Source organism: Equus caballus, chromosome 4, assembly GCF_041296265.1.
Source record: "Equus caballus isolate H_3958 breed thoroughbred chromosome 4, TB-T2T, whole genome shotgun sequence".
Lineage (NCBI taxonomy): Eukaryota > Metazoa > Chordata > Mammalia > Perissodactyla > Equidae > Equus > Equus caballus.
In genome coordinates, this window is record NC_091687.1 from 97,107,282 (window position 1) to 97,120,000 (window position 12,719).

A 12,719-nucleotide genomic window follows, 5' to 3' on the forward strand; every position below is an offset into this window, starting at 1 on the left:
TTTTGAGGTTTCCTCTAGTATTTGTCTCATTTCTAATTAATAAGTGTGAACTGCTAGTTCTTGGTTTGCCACCTTTGGACAGTAACTAGTAGCGTCCTACTGTGGCGGATCAGAAGTTCACTCATTCCCATTCCTCACCAAGTGAAGCCAAAAAACTCAGACTTCCAGGCCTCAGCACATCACCGCACCCTGGGCACCTGCATCTTTTATCCTCCACCAGTGATGCTAAGTGGCGCCCGTGCCCAGGGAGCCCCGAGTCTGGTACTTGGCCCTGATGCTGGGAGGAGTCGAAGGCTCCTGAATGCACCACACACAGGATGTTTACTTAGAAGGGCTTGGAAATGAGTTAAAATTGAACATCTTATCAAGCTTGAGGGGTAATTTGTAGTCCGAATAAGAAAACCATGAGAAAGACCGAAGTGTTTCTAAGATTTTTATTGCTTGTCAAGCGCACTCTTTTAGAACTAGCCCCCTTCTCCGAGACGGCCCAGACATTCAGTACAAGGTGCTGGTTTAAATGGACCAATGAAGATATCCCTGTTTGAAAAGAATTTGGATGCATGGTCTGACTTTAAAGAGGAAGGTTGGTTTGCACATTACAGTTGTGTTGAATGCTCAGCACCAAGATAAGATGCAGGTGCAGGCCGGAGTGATTAAACGAGCCCTTCGTCCCACCCCATTGCCACTCCCTCTAGCCCGAAAGCCCTTCACGGAACCCTGATACAGAGACATCTTCAGGCTGGTATCCCCACACGTCTCCCAGTGCCGTTCTCACTCCGACAGACCCCTGCTTTGCAGCGACTCCACCGACCAAGCAGGGGCTGCTCCCTTGCTTCTCCCGCCCAGGTGGCCCTGTCCTCTGCATCTTCCCAGCCTTGGCCATCAGCTGGTCAGAGGTCCCTCGGCCCCACACGCCAGTCTCTATGCAGAACTTCACTCTGCGAGCCCTTTGCCAACTCTCGGGACAGGGAAGGCCCCTCCCTCTTCCTCTGCTGGGGACAGCCACTTCTCATTTGCTGTCACTGCCGCTGTGTCAGCTGTGTCAGCCATGCGCCCAGCTGCCTGGGAATGGCATTTATAGCAATGATGTTATCACTGCCAAATCCCAACGCCATAAAATGACAGAAAACTCATTTCATGGGCTCAGATGAGACCCAGATGGGGATCACCTGTGGTCGTTAGTCTTTCTGTTCCTCTATGACTGAGAGAGTGTGCCTGTGATTAAGCAGGTAAGGGAGAAAATGGGAAACGGCCATTTTAATCAGGGAGAAATTGAGGCTCAGAAATGTTAAAAAAGCCATCCCCAGGTCACCAAACAAATCTGCTTCAGAAGCTGGAGACTAAGTGGGCATCGAGACCCATGGCCACAGAAGGTCTCCTCCCCCTCGATGCGATCTTCCTGCGCCAGAAGTCCAGCTCTCTGGTTCACCCAGGAAGGGCCCCTAGAGCATGGAGCAGGGAGGCCTGGAAGCCAGAGTCCAGGCAAAAGCTGCTCCCGCTCTCAACTTGGCCTCCCCTGCGGGCGCTGCATGCCAACAGACTCAGGACAGCGGAACCCACATCACTCGGTCCCCTTGGCACAGACCCAAGGTCTTGGAGAGGTGCAGTCCAAAGCCACAAGTTTGCCTCTCTCCAGGCCCCCGCACTTGAGATCCGGCTCGTCCTCGTCCTCCACCGGAACTCTGGGGAAGGGCGAGAAGAGGGGAGGCACTCAGGATAACTGGGCCACCTGGCCTTTGCAGGCCCGCCCAGCATCCATGCCTGCTGCCTCTACCGGCCCGAGTCCTGCTTGCATGGCCACACAGGCCAGGGGGTCTGGAGAGAGCCCTGTGGTAGGAGCCATGAGAATGCCTCCTGGCTCCTCAGCTATGTGGCACTGGGTGAGCCACCAAACCTCTCTCAGCTGCATACCCCTTATCTGTAAAACAGTGTGACATTCCTGCCTGGGTGAATGCACTGGGGGACGCAAACAAGGGACGGGGCGATGGGGACCAAACAAAATCTTGGAGTATGGTCCTGAGCATGGATGTGGTCAGTCTCCTGAGAGGCCCCCAGGCTGGGGGTGGAGGCGGGAAGCTGAATCTGGGGACCAAGAAGGATCCAAAATGGCAGTGGGAGGAGGTGTCAGCAGAGGAGAGGGCCTCCAGCCCCTCTTTGGCACCTGCCGTCACTCTGGTCACACTGGGGAACCCACACTAGTGTGTTGGGGACAGAGGGGGCCCCCACCCAGACCCATGGTCACTCACAGCTGGGGTGGCAGGGGGGCCCCGTCGATCCAGTGCCAGCCCTGGGGGCCTCGCCGGGCCCCCACCCAGGAGTACTTGGTGACTGGGTATCTGCTCAGGAAGTCCTGAGGGAAAAAAAGCGGCTGCTCACTCTCCCCGACACCAGGATGGCTCACTTGGGGCTCTGTCCCCGTCCCCAGGCTTCTGCATGTTCCCTGCTCCTTAAGCCAGAGAAGCAACTGCTCAAGCCACCTTTCCCCAAACACCAGGAATCGGAAAGCTCTACTGGATGCTTGCTAGCTGCCAGGCACTGTGCTCAGGACTGGGGACCAGAAATGGGGTGATCCCATCTGAGCCCTCAAGGGGAGAGAGGATGTGAACACCAATCCCTAGCGAGCAACACACAATGGGTACTGAGAGGACAGGCGAGGAAAGGCATGAGCAGAGCTGGAGGCTACAAAGCACGTCCAGGTAATAGCGAAAAGCCTAACAGGGCAGGAGGCGAGTGATGGGGCTGCAAAGGCTGCAGCAGCAGACTGGGAGCAGATGGTCAACAATACAATTGCCAGCAGGAGCATACGTTAACGTTGTAACCGTTCAGCACAATACTATTAAGACCATTAAAAAAAAAGACAAGTATGAAGACCACAGAGCAATATGGGGAAAAGTTATGGTATGTGAAGGGTTATAGTAAGTGAAACAGCCGAATCAAAGTTGTGTGATTATAACAACGAAAAGGTAAGTATGCACATGGAGGCAGACACACAAGGAGCAACAAAAACCAAAACAAGTGTGTTAGAGAGGTATTAGAGATGATCTTTTTCTTTTAAATATTTGTCCTCAACGTCTTGTTTTTAGCAACAAATTAAAGCAAAAAATTGTACTTAAAAATTTTCAGCTTGCGAGGCCGGCCCAGTGGCGCAGCGGTTAAGTTTGCATGTTCCACTTTTGGCAGCCCAGGGTTTTCTGGTTCAGATCCCAGGCATAGACTTACGCACCACTTGTCAAGCCAAGCTGTGGCAGGCATCCCACATATAAAGTAGAGAAAGATGGGCACAGATGTTAGGTTAGGGCCAGTCTTCCTCAGCAAAAAAAAGAGGAGGTTTGGTGCAGATGTTAGCTCAGGGCTAATCTTCCTCAAAAGAAAAAAAAACTTCAGCTTGCAAAAACATGTTTCAGTATTCTAAGTCCCAATGCGGGGACTTGGTGGGGTGGGGCAGCATTGCTGGCACAGTCCACGTGAATCCAGTTTTTCTGGAACATAATTTGGTGCCATGAACGAGTGGTAACACCATTCCTATTGCTCGGCTGGGTGATTCCACTTTGGGGAATAAATCCAAGAACATAATGGGGAGAAAATGAACTTACCCAAAGATAACACAGTGCTATTTATAAAGAAAAAAATGGAAAGCTCCCAAATGCTCAGCAACCAGGAAATAACTAGGCAAATTATGAGATATCAACATGATGGAAAATTACAGTGCTGTTAAAGATGACAAGTACACAGAAAATGCAGTTATGCAAGAAAAGGTAAATAGGAAATCATGCCAAGTAAAAAAAATAAGCAGGCCACACCAGCAAATACACATCACTCACAATGCCAAGAAGCATATATTCACATTAGTGAAGATTACAAGTAGACTGGTATAAATGAATTTAACGTATGTTCAGTTCTTCCCTAGAAAATTAAGTTGGCAAAGACAGAATCTTTATATTTAACCCTGGGAATTAGAAAGCAAGCTGCAGTCATGACTGTCTCCTTGGTGCCATTCAGGTCTGTTTAAAGGTCCCTTCCTGCAGGGACACCGTGCTGACCCCCTCTAAGGTGAGCTCCCTCTGTGCTACCATAACCTGCATCGTTTAGAGCTTGGTGGGCTGCATTTCACCGGCTTGCTTATGTGTCAGTTTCCTGTATTAGACAGTGAGCTGGCTGTGGCTGAGGACTGGGGGCCTAGCTTATTCTCCACTGACCATGAAAGCCCAGCCCACAGGAGGCTAGCTCAACAAAATTGTGCTCGCTGCCAGTAACCAGCAAGGACCACAGGTCACACAGGGGCCATCAGGGCAACCATGTGCCCCAGAGGTGTCAGTGCAGACCCATCTTCTCCCCTCAAGGGAGCACCAGCCTGTTAAAGCTGAGAGAAGCCAGAAGCAACTTCCAGGCTGACGGTTGTTAAGCTTATCCCTTCTGAAATTCCAAAGATCAGACTGCAGATGAAAGGGGAGAGTGGTGGCCAGAACAGAGAAGGCACACACAGCCTTGCCTAGGTTAGTCATTTCCCCTCTGGCTGGACTCCACACGCTGGGGCCCGCGGGTAGGGGCCGGGCGGGGAGCTTGGGAGAGAATGAGAAGGACCCTGGGCTGGCTCTGGGGTGTGAGTCAGAGGGCAGAGCAGCCCCAGGCATCTCGCTGCCGTGGCTGCAGCAGATCTGGGGCTCCTGCTGGCCAGCACCGTCCTCCTGGGGCAGTTAGCTGCCTGTTCGGGAAGGCGAGAGGGGAGCCATCTTTGGGGAGAGTAGAGCTTTGGGGTCAGGCCACCCCATATTCAAATTCTGGTTCTCTGACTTATAAGTTATATGACCTGAGGCAAGTTACCCAGCCTTTCAGAGGTTCAGTGTGGTCCTCTGTAAAATGGAGGAGACATTTGTAATGAGGCCTGAGATCACATTATGAAGCCAAGGGCATGTAGTACACACTCATTCAAGAGGAACTGCCAGTCTGCGCTGGGTGGCATGCAAAGCTTTGTGCCCTGTCCCCAACACTGACCTCATTTAACAGCGTTGCTAAGAGGATCCAGCCCTTCTTTCTGTCCTAGCCCCAGGCCCTCTGGCTCTCCTTTCTTTCAAACTCTGTGCCTCCTGGTGACAGGAGCCATGGCCTGTCCCTGCCCCGCTCCATCCACTCCATCCAGTCCTTCTTTTCCTTGCAGCTCAGACCCCATTAACCTGTTCTCACTGTTAGCAAAAATTATGGTGTGAGAAAAGTGTTGTCCAGAGACATAAATAAGCTCCAGAAACTTCTGAGTAATTTATGGCTCAAAGGACGGCTCTGTTAGGAAGGCACAGACCCCCAAGGCCTCCACTCTCTTCAGCTGGTGCCTCTCTAGCTTCGCCACGAATGTGAGGGGGAATGTGAGCCTGAGCAGAACTTCCTTGAAATCTCAAATTATAGTCTGAAAATTAAGGTAAATTATTTCCTATGCCTTCATACATTTCTTTTTAAAAAATTGTGTGAAATGTGCACATCATAAAATTTACCCTTTGAACCATTCTTAGGCGTACAGTTCAGTGGCATTACGTGCATTCACTCTGTTGTGCAACCATCACCCCCATCCACCTCCAGAACTAAAACTCTGCACCCAAACACGGACTCCCCCTCCTCCGCCCCCGGCAAGCACCATTCTCCGTCCTGCCTCCATACATTTCTGCTTTAATATTTAAATGCTGTGAATGATTTGATTTTCCTCATGCTATGATGTATATTTACTCATGTTTTCCTCTCTGCAATCAAGAGGTGGCTTACGGTCCAGTGTTCATTTAAGGCGGCTTCTTCCCTCACCCATCCTGCACAACAAAGCTGCTCTCACACCAACGGCGAGTGAATCTAATGACTGCTGGTGTAGACGGCGCTGAAACGTCCTCCTTTTCTCTAACTGTGAGCGCAACCAGCTCTTGGGGAGGATGAGATGTGTTGATCCCAGGGCTGTGTGTACGGCTGGCACCTTGGCATGCCCCTGGGTTTGTGCATCCCAGCTCACGGAGCCTGGCCTCTGCCAGGGGGCCCAGCCCCTCTGCCAGCCTGTCCTTGGCTGCTCCTCTCCAGCCCCAGCTCAGTGCCTCCTGGAGCTTCCGGCCCTCGTGCAGAAGTCAGGAGGATTCCAGAGCTCCACAGTTAGCGTATTTTGAACTGTAACTGCCTGGGTCCCGAATCTTTGCTTTGGTGTTTTTGCAAGGAGCTTTTCAGAAGGAGCTTATCCAGACTTTGTGATATATTTTCTGAATACTTACTTGTGTTTCAAATGATTGACCCTGTTTGCTTCATTTTAAAAGAATTATCTCAAGCTCCATTTGCAACTTGGATGGTTAAGCCCGTCTTCCCCTTTGAGGACCCACCAGCCACAGGAAGGCCGTTTGCTCAGCCGAGGCCTGAGGTCATCCTGGTTTGAACCTGTCTGATGAGAGGCTGGAGGGCAGGGACCCTTCATTTCACTGGCTTTCTGATGACACTTGCTGAGCTCAGTGGGTCTGTCTCACGAGATGGGAAAATTATGCTGGCCTGCGAAGTCCCTGCCCGGCTCGGCCGCCCTCCCCAGCTCCAGGCCTCTCTAGGGACCTCCCTCCGCTTCCACTGGCCCTCATTTTGCAGATGCAACCGGGCTGGATTGTTCGTTGCAGGTGCCCGGGAAGCCTTCTCTGCACAGCCTGTTCTCATCTCCCAATTATAAGAACTCAGGGTCCGGCCCAGGCCCAGGGCAGAAACCGTTATGTGCACCCTGATCTCTTGTCTTCACTGGCTACCGTTCCTCTAGCATTTCTTCCTAATGATAGCACATAGTGTTTGTAGAACATTTAGAAGATTAAACAAAACTTTAAAGAAGAAGAAAAAAATTATTTGTAAACTTGCCCCCCAGTGGTAACCACTATTAAAATACGAGTTTGGGGCTGGCCCTGTGGCCGAGTGGTTAAATTCGCGCGCTCCGCTTTGGCGGCCCAGGGTTTCACTGGTTCGGATCCTGGGCACAGCGGACATGGTACCGCTTGTCAGGTCAAGCTGAGGCGGTGTTCCACATGCCACAACTAGAAGGACCCACAACTAAAATCTACAACTGTGTACTGGGGGGACTTGGTGAGGAAAAAAAAGCAGAAAAAAAAAGATTGGCAACAGTTGTTAGCTCAGGTGCCAATCTTAAAAAAAAAAAGAGTCTATTTCAGTGATTTTTGTTTGCATATATATTTACCATACTGGGATCACAGATTTGATTTTTTTCAATCTACACTGTGTCTTTTTCATTTCCCCATCTCTCCTGGGGTGACGTCCACCACCCTGTCCCTTTGACGTTGGGCTGGGCCATGTTATTCGCTTTAGCCAATGGGATGTTAGCAGGGATGACATGAGCAGAGACCTTAAATGATGCTTGGTTCTTGCCCTTCTGCCGTTTTTCTTATGAAGAGTTTCTCTCAGGAAGAAGGATGAGAGACTCATGGAGCAAATGCAAACCCAACCCACAGCCTCACGCTACGCCCAGCCAATCTGCATCCTGAAGCTGCATCAAACCCAGCCAAGATCAGCCCATCAGTGGTCCTCCCACAGACCAACGATCAAGAAAGAAATGCTTATTGTCCAAGTCACTGACTTTTGGGGTGACTTGTTAGCCAGCATTATTGTAGCAATATCTGACTAGCATACCCACTAAATGTAATTTCTTTTCTGTACTACCTCCCAGAGAATACACACGTTTCTCCCCCACAGACCTGCCAGCACAGACTGGGTCCTGGGCTCGCTGTTAACTGCTTGGCCACCAGGCTGGATGAGAACAGCCTTGCTCCAGCCCTCCAGCTCCACCTCCACTGCTGAGATCGAAGACCAAACTGACGTCCAGTCCTCCCGCATTTCACTTTATTTCTCCAGGCCTTGGTGACTTTTTCTATAATGTAGAGTTGGACTAGATCTTTGTGATTCCTTCCAACGCTGGGAACCTGTCATCTGTAAAGGTATCCACACCCTTCTCCTGCCCACCCCCCTTCTCACCTGGGTGTGGCTCAGCAGGGGGAGGGTAGCATGGTGGGCTGCACAGAAAGCCTGGCTGGCCTCCCAGGCCTGAGTGTCAGCAGAGAGGTAGTAGCAGTGCTCCTCGGACCACATCCAGCCCTGGGGGCAGGGCCGGCACCTGGCCCCTGCAAGGACAGAGACCACGGTGAGCACAGGGGAAACTGTAAAGAGCTGAATGTACGTGCACTGAAAAGTCAAAACACGGCCGCGCCTCGAGTGAGGGGGCAAATCTGGAGGCATGGAGCTGGCGAGTAGGGGGGGCAGGGCCCCCGGAAGCTGCACAGTTGGTACAGTGCACCAAGCCCCCGAGGGGCCTGCCTCCCACTGCTGTCAGAGAGCAGGCCATGTCCAGCGGGAGGAAGGAGCTTTGTCCTTCTCTTTGCTCAGCAGGCCCCGTGTCTTCATGCTGCATCTGCCCCGGGACGTCTTCTAATTCTCACAAAAGTGCAGTGAGGACTAGACAGCCGGGTGGTGGAGCAGGGGAGGAGAGGAGACCCCAAGGAGGCACCATACCTGCTCTAGAGGCCAGGGCCACGATGGCGACTGCAGACACTGCCAGGAGCAGGGCCATGACTATCAGGGCCCAGCGCAGGGACTTCAGGTACATGGGCAGCCCTGCGACAAGGAGGCACAATCAGGAGACACAGGTTAGGAAGAGACCCCCCCCCCAACCACAACCAACTCAGAACCACACGGACTCATCCACAAGCATCACGCCCCACAGAGCACCCCATCAGCCCAAGACACCACGATAAACCACTCGATTTCAGTAAACTTTGTATTTGGGAGAAAAACACTAGGTGTTCCGCTTCTTAAATAGAAAGGAATGAGGGCTGGACGTTTGCCAGACCCGGGTTCAAGTCCCAACTCCATGGGCCCCTCAAGTGTGGCTGGGGTTTTCCCACTTTAACCCTGGAATCACACCGGCCTCTTCTCTCTCTCCAGGTCATGGGAGGCCTCTAAGGAGGCATTGTGCAGAGAGTGCCTTGCAGGCTGTCAGCCGCTCAAGGACCCAGGGGACCAGATGGCTGGAATGAGGCTGCAGAGGGTAAAGGAACTCCGGAGACAGGAGGACACTTCTGGAGGAGGGAGGGTACAGGCAAAGACTCCGCGAGAGGACAGATTCGAAGGCCACATCCCAGCACGTAAAGGGAATACCAGGGTGGCCAGAGGGGGAGACTCGGAAAATAAACACCGCAAATGCTTAAGCCCAGCCAGAGCATGACACCGGGGAGAAGAAGAGGGGACCCTTCTCTCCCAGAGCCCCTGCTGCAAGGGGCCCAGGACCCCCCACAGTCTGGAGGATAAGGGTCAGCAATGCCACATAATTGTTGTGAGGGTCCTAAGAACTCAGTCATCATATTTGACAAAGCCTGAAACAGCTGAAGTAATGCTGTAGCAAATATTTTATTACTTTGAAAAGACTAATTCCATTTTAAACCCACATGTATATCATATATACCCACACATAAACGTGCACGTGTGTACGGTACCCACACATATGCAAAGACAACACAATTCCAAGGTTTGCCACAGACCTTCAATAAACCTTTTTAATAAAGGTTTCAATAATAATTGAACTTTAAAAGCACAGGCACTTTTGAAATCCTCATTTTCCCATTTGTATTAGAGAAAATGCTCACTTCAAAGACTGGAGAAGTGTGTTATACTGATACCTGAAAAGTTGACATGCCATCTGTGACCTTTTTTGGAGTTTGTTTTTTTAAAATACATAATCTGCGTCTTAAAGGGATTTGACCCAAATTTCCATTGACTGATAAATGGATAAACAAAACGCAGTATATCCACCATACAATGGAGTATTACTCAACCATAAAAAGGAATAAGTGCTGGTACATCCTACAACACAGATGAACTTTGAAAACATTATGGTAAGTAAAACTTGCCTGTCACAAAAGGACACATATTATGTGAGTCTATTTTTATGAAATGTCTGGAATAGGAAAACCCACAGAGACAGAAAGTAGATAAGTGGTTACCTGGGGCTGGGGGCTGCGGTGGCGGGGGATGATAGCTAAAAGGTACAGCATTTCTTTCTGGGGTGATAAAAATATTCTAAAACTGGCTGTGGTGATGGTTACACGACTCTGCGAATATGCTAAAGACCATTGAATTGTGTAATTTAAAGAGGTGAATCGTGTGGTGTGTGAATTATAGCTCAATGAAGCTGTTACCAAAACAGGGATACAAAAATGCTTAAAATAAAAGATACAGGTAATTCGAGTCTTAAAATAATAAAAGCAGAACTAAAAAGCCTGGAGAAGAATAGGAAAATAAATCCATCAGTCACCTCAGTAAAGAATTATTGCGTCTGAACACTAAATTCAGCTCTGACCTTTCAGAAAACAAAGCAGTAAAGAAATACCAACGGTTGCAAACATTTCACACACCTTCTAACGTAGGGCTGCAGTGCTGACCTTGGAAATGGACCCCTACAGAGCCTTCTGTCCCCCTCAACTTCCAGGCAAAGAGAAGTCCCGCCCACCCCCTTTCAAAGGCAATTGTAACACAAATACAAGTCTCCTTGTAAACACATGAAACTCTACATGAAGCTAAAGTCCCCTTTAAACCCCGTCTTGTCCCTACCCCAATCCTGGACCTTCTCCTCTTTAAATCGAATTCTCTCAGTGCCTGCAAACCCACCCAGTCCAGTTCCTAAGGGGCTTCAGCCACACCTCGAGAGAGCAGTAACATGGCGATGATACTATACGTCCCCTTCCTCTCCAGCATCTTCCCTTCTGCCTTCTTCTCTAGCATCCACCCAACGTCCTTTTCAAGTCTTGGACTGACATCTCTGAATTGACACCCTCTGCTCACTTTCCCACTGCTCATCCCATCTTCATTTACTACATTTTGACTACCTTCCTACCCTGCACCTGAAACACCCTCTGCTTCCTCCTAGTCAAATCCCAGGGCGCGGGTGGAGTCAGGTTTTGGAGGACTTAAATTTTATTCAATTGGGGGTGGGGCATCTTAAAAAATATAACACAGAGTGACGTCAGCATCATGGCTGAGTGAGCTTTCCTGGTAATCTCTCCCCTCCACCATACAACAAAAAAGACATTCATACTCCAAGATCCAAACACAACACAAAAGACATTGGAGAGACCCACACAGCCATATGTCAGAGGGCGGAGAGGCTGGAGCCCCCGTCAGAGGTGGAACGGGGTAAGAGAAAACTTTGCTCCCTCCCCAAAAGACTGCGATCCGGGACTGCGGGCAGCCTCTAACAGGGAAGGAACAGGGCAGGGGACATTCATTCATGGGAACATCAAAGCTCCCCAAGTACCCTGACAGCCTAGGGGAAAGCCCCCTACCAGGATGAAAGCTAGCACAGGGGTGAGCTCATCAAACCAACACCCCAGGAGACTAGCTAGTGAAGACAGAGCGAGAAAACCCCAAGAGCACCCCTAAGAATGCTTGCCTGCCCCCTGACCTGCCCAGTGCCAGCCCCAGCGCCTGGGATCCCAGCAGAACGCAGAGGGCTCAGAATACACAACTCTTGACCCCCACCGAATGACAACAGGCAATAACTGTGACCAAATAATACCAGATGCGCACAAAATGGAGCCACGCCCTTTAGCAGTATCAAAAATTATAGTAAGTCTCCAGACCAGAGAGAAAATGACAAGTACCCAGAAATCAGTCCTGAGGACACAGAAATATGTAATCTAAATGACAGAGAATTCAAAATAGCTATCATCAAAAAACTCAACTAGTGAAAAGAGAGTGCAGAGAAACAATTAAACGAGTTCAGGAGCTACTTCACAAAAGAGATTGAAACTATAAAGAATCAGTCAGAAATATTAGAGATGAAAGACATGATAGAAGAGATAAAAAAAAATACAGATTCCCTGAAAGCTCAAGCAGACATCACAGAGGAGCAAATAGGCATAATCGAGGATAGACATGTTGAAATGCTCCAGATAGAGGAGGAGAGAGAACTAAGACTAAAAAGAAACAAAGAAAGTCTCTGAGAAATATCCAACTCAATTAGGAAATACAACATAAGAATTATAGATATTCCAGAGGGAGAAGAGAAGGAGAATGGAGCAGAAAATTTGTTGAAAGAAATCACAGCAGAGAACTTCCCAAACCTAGGGAAGGAGATGGAAATCCATGTGGAAGAGGCTACCTGATCTCCTAAATATGTCAGTGTAAAAAGACTTACTGCAAGGCATAGAGTAGTGAAACTGGCAAAAGTGAATGACAAAGAAAAAATACTAAGCACAGCAAGGCAGAAGAAAATAACCTACAAAGGAACCCCTATCAGGCTTTCAGCGGATTTCTGTGAAATCCTAGGTTAGGAGAGACTAGAATGACATATTCAAATCTGAAGGACGAAAACTTTCAGCCAAGAATACTCTATCGAGTGAAAATATCCTTCAGATATGACAGAGACATAAAAACTTTCCCAGATAAACAAAAGCTAAGGGAGTTCGTAGCCACGAGACACCCCGCCACAAGAAATCCTCAAGAAGGCCCTCATACCCGAAAAAAAAAAAGGGAGAAAGGGGTCACAAAGCACAGAGTAAGGAGATAAATAGGTAGACCAAATCAGAAAATCGTAGCTATACACCAGAACAGGTTAGCAAATACTCAAGAATACCATTAAAGATAAAGGGAAGGAAAACATCAAAAAAAAATATAATCTTGTCATTTTAATCACAAACTCACAACACAAGATGGAATAAGATGTGAGA

General features: G+C 49.3%; 1 protein-coding gene across 6 annotated transcripts in view; it reads right to left on the reverse strand.

Moving 5' to 3' along the window:
* Positions 1-420: 420 nt before the first annotated feature.
* Positions 421-12,719, reverse strand: part of KLRG2 (killer cell lectin like receptor G2) — a 20,902-nt gene continuing 8,603 nt past the window's right edge. For 2 of the 6 annotated variants that reach the window (XM_070265945.1, XM_023639804.2), the window contains 4 exons: positions 8,509-8,610; positions 7,975-8,120; positions 2,247-2,350; positions 421-1,682 (listed from right to left, as the gene is read on the reverse strand). In XM_070265945.1, coding sequence (XP_070122046.1) covers positions 1,562-1,682; positions 2,247-2,350; positions 7,975-8,120; positions 8,509-8,610 — 473 coding nt within the window. In that variant the 3' untranslated portion in view covers positions 421-1,561. Of the gene's footprint in view, positions 1,683-2,246; positions 2,351-7,169; positions 7,871-7,974; positions 8,121-8,508; positions 8,611-12,719 lie in introns of those variants that run through there. The other 4 variants (XM_070265947.1, XM_023639805.2, XM_070265949.1 and 1 more) reach the window with 3 other exon arrangements.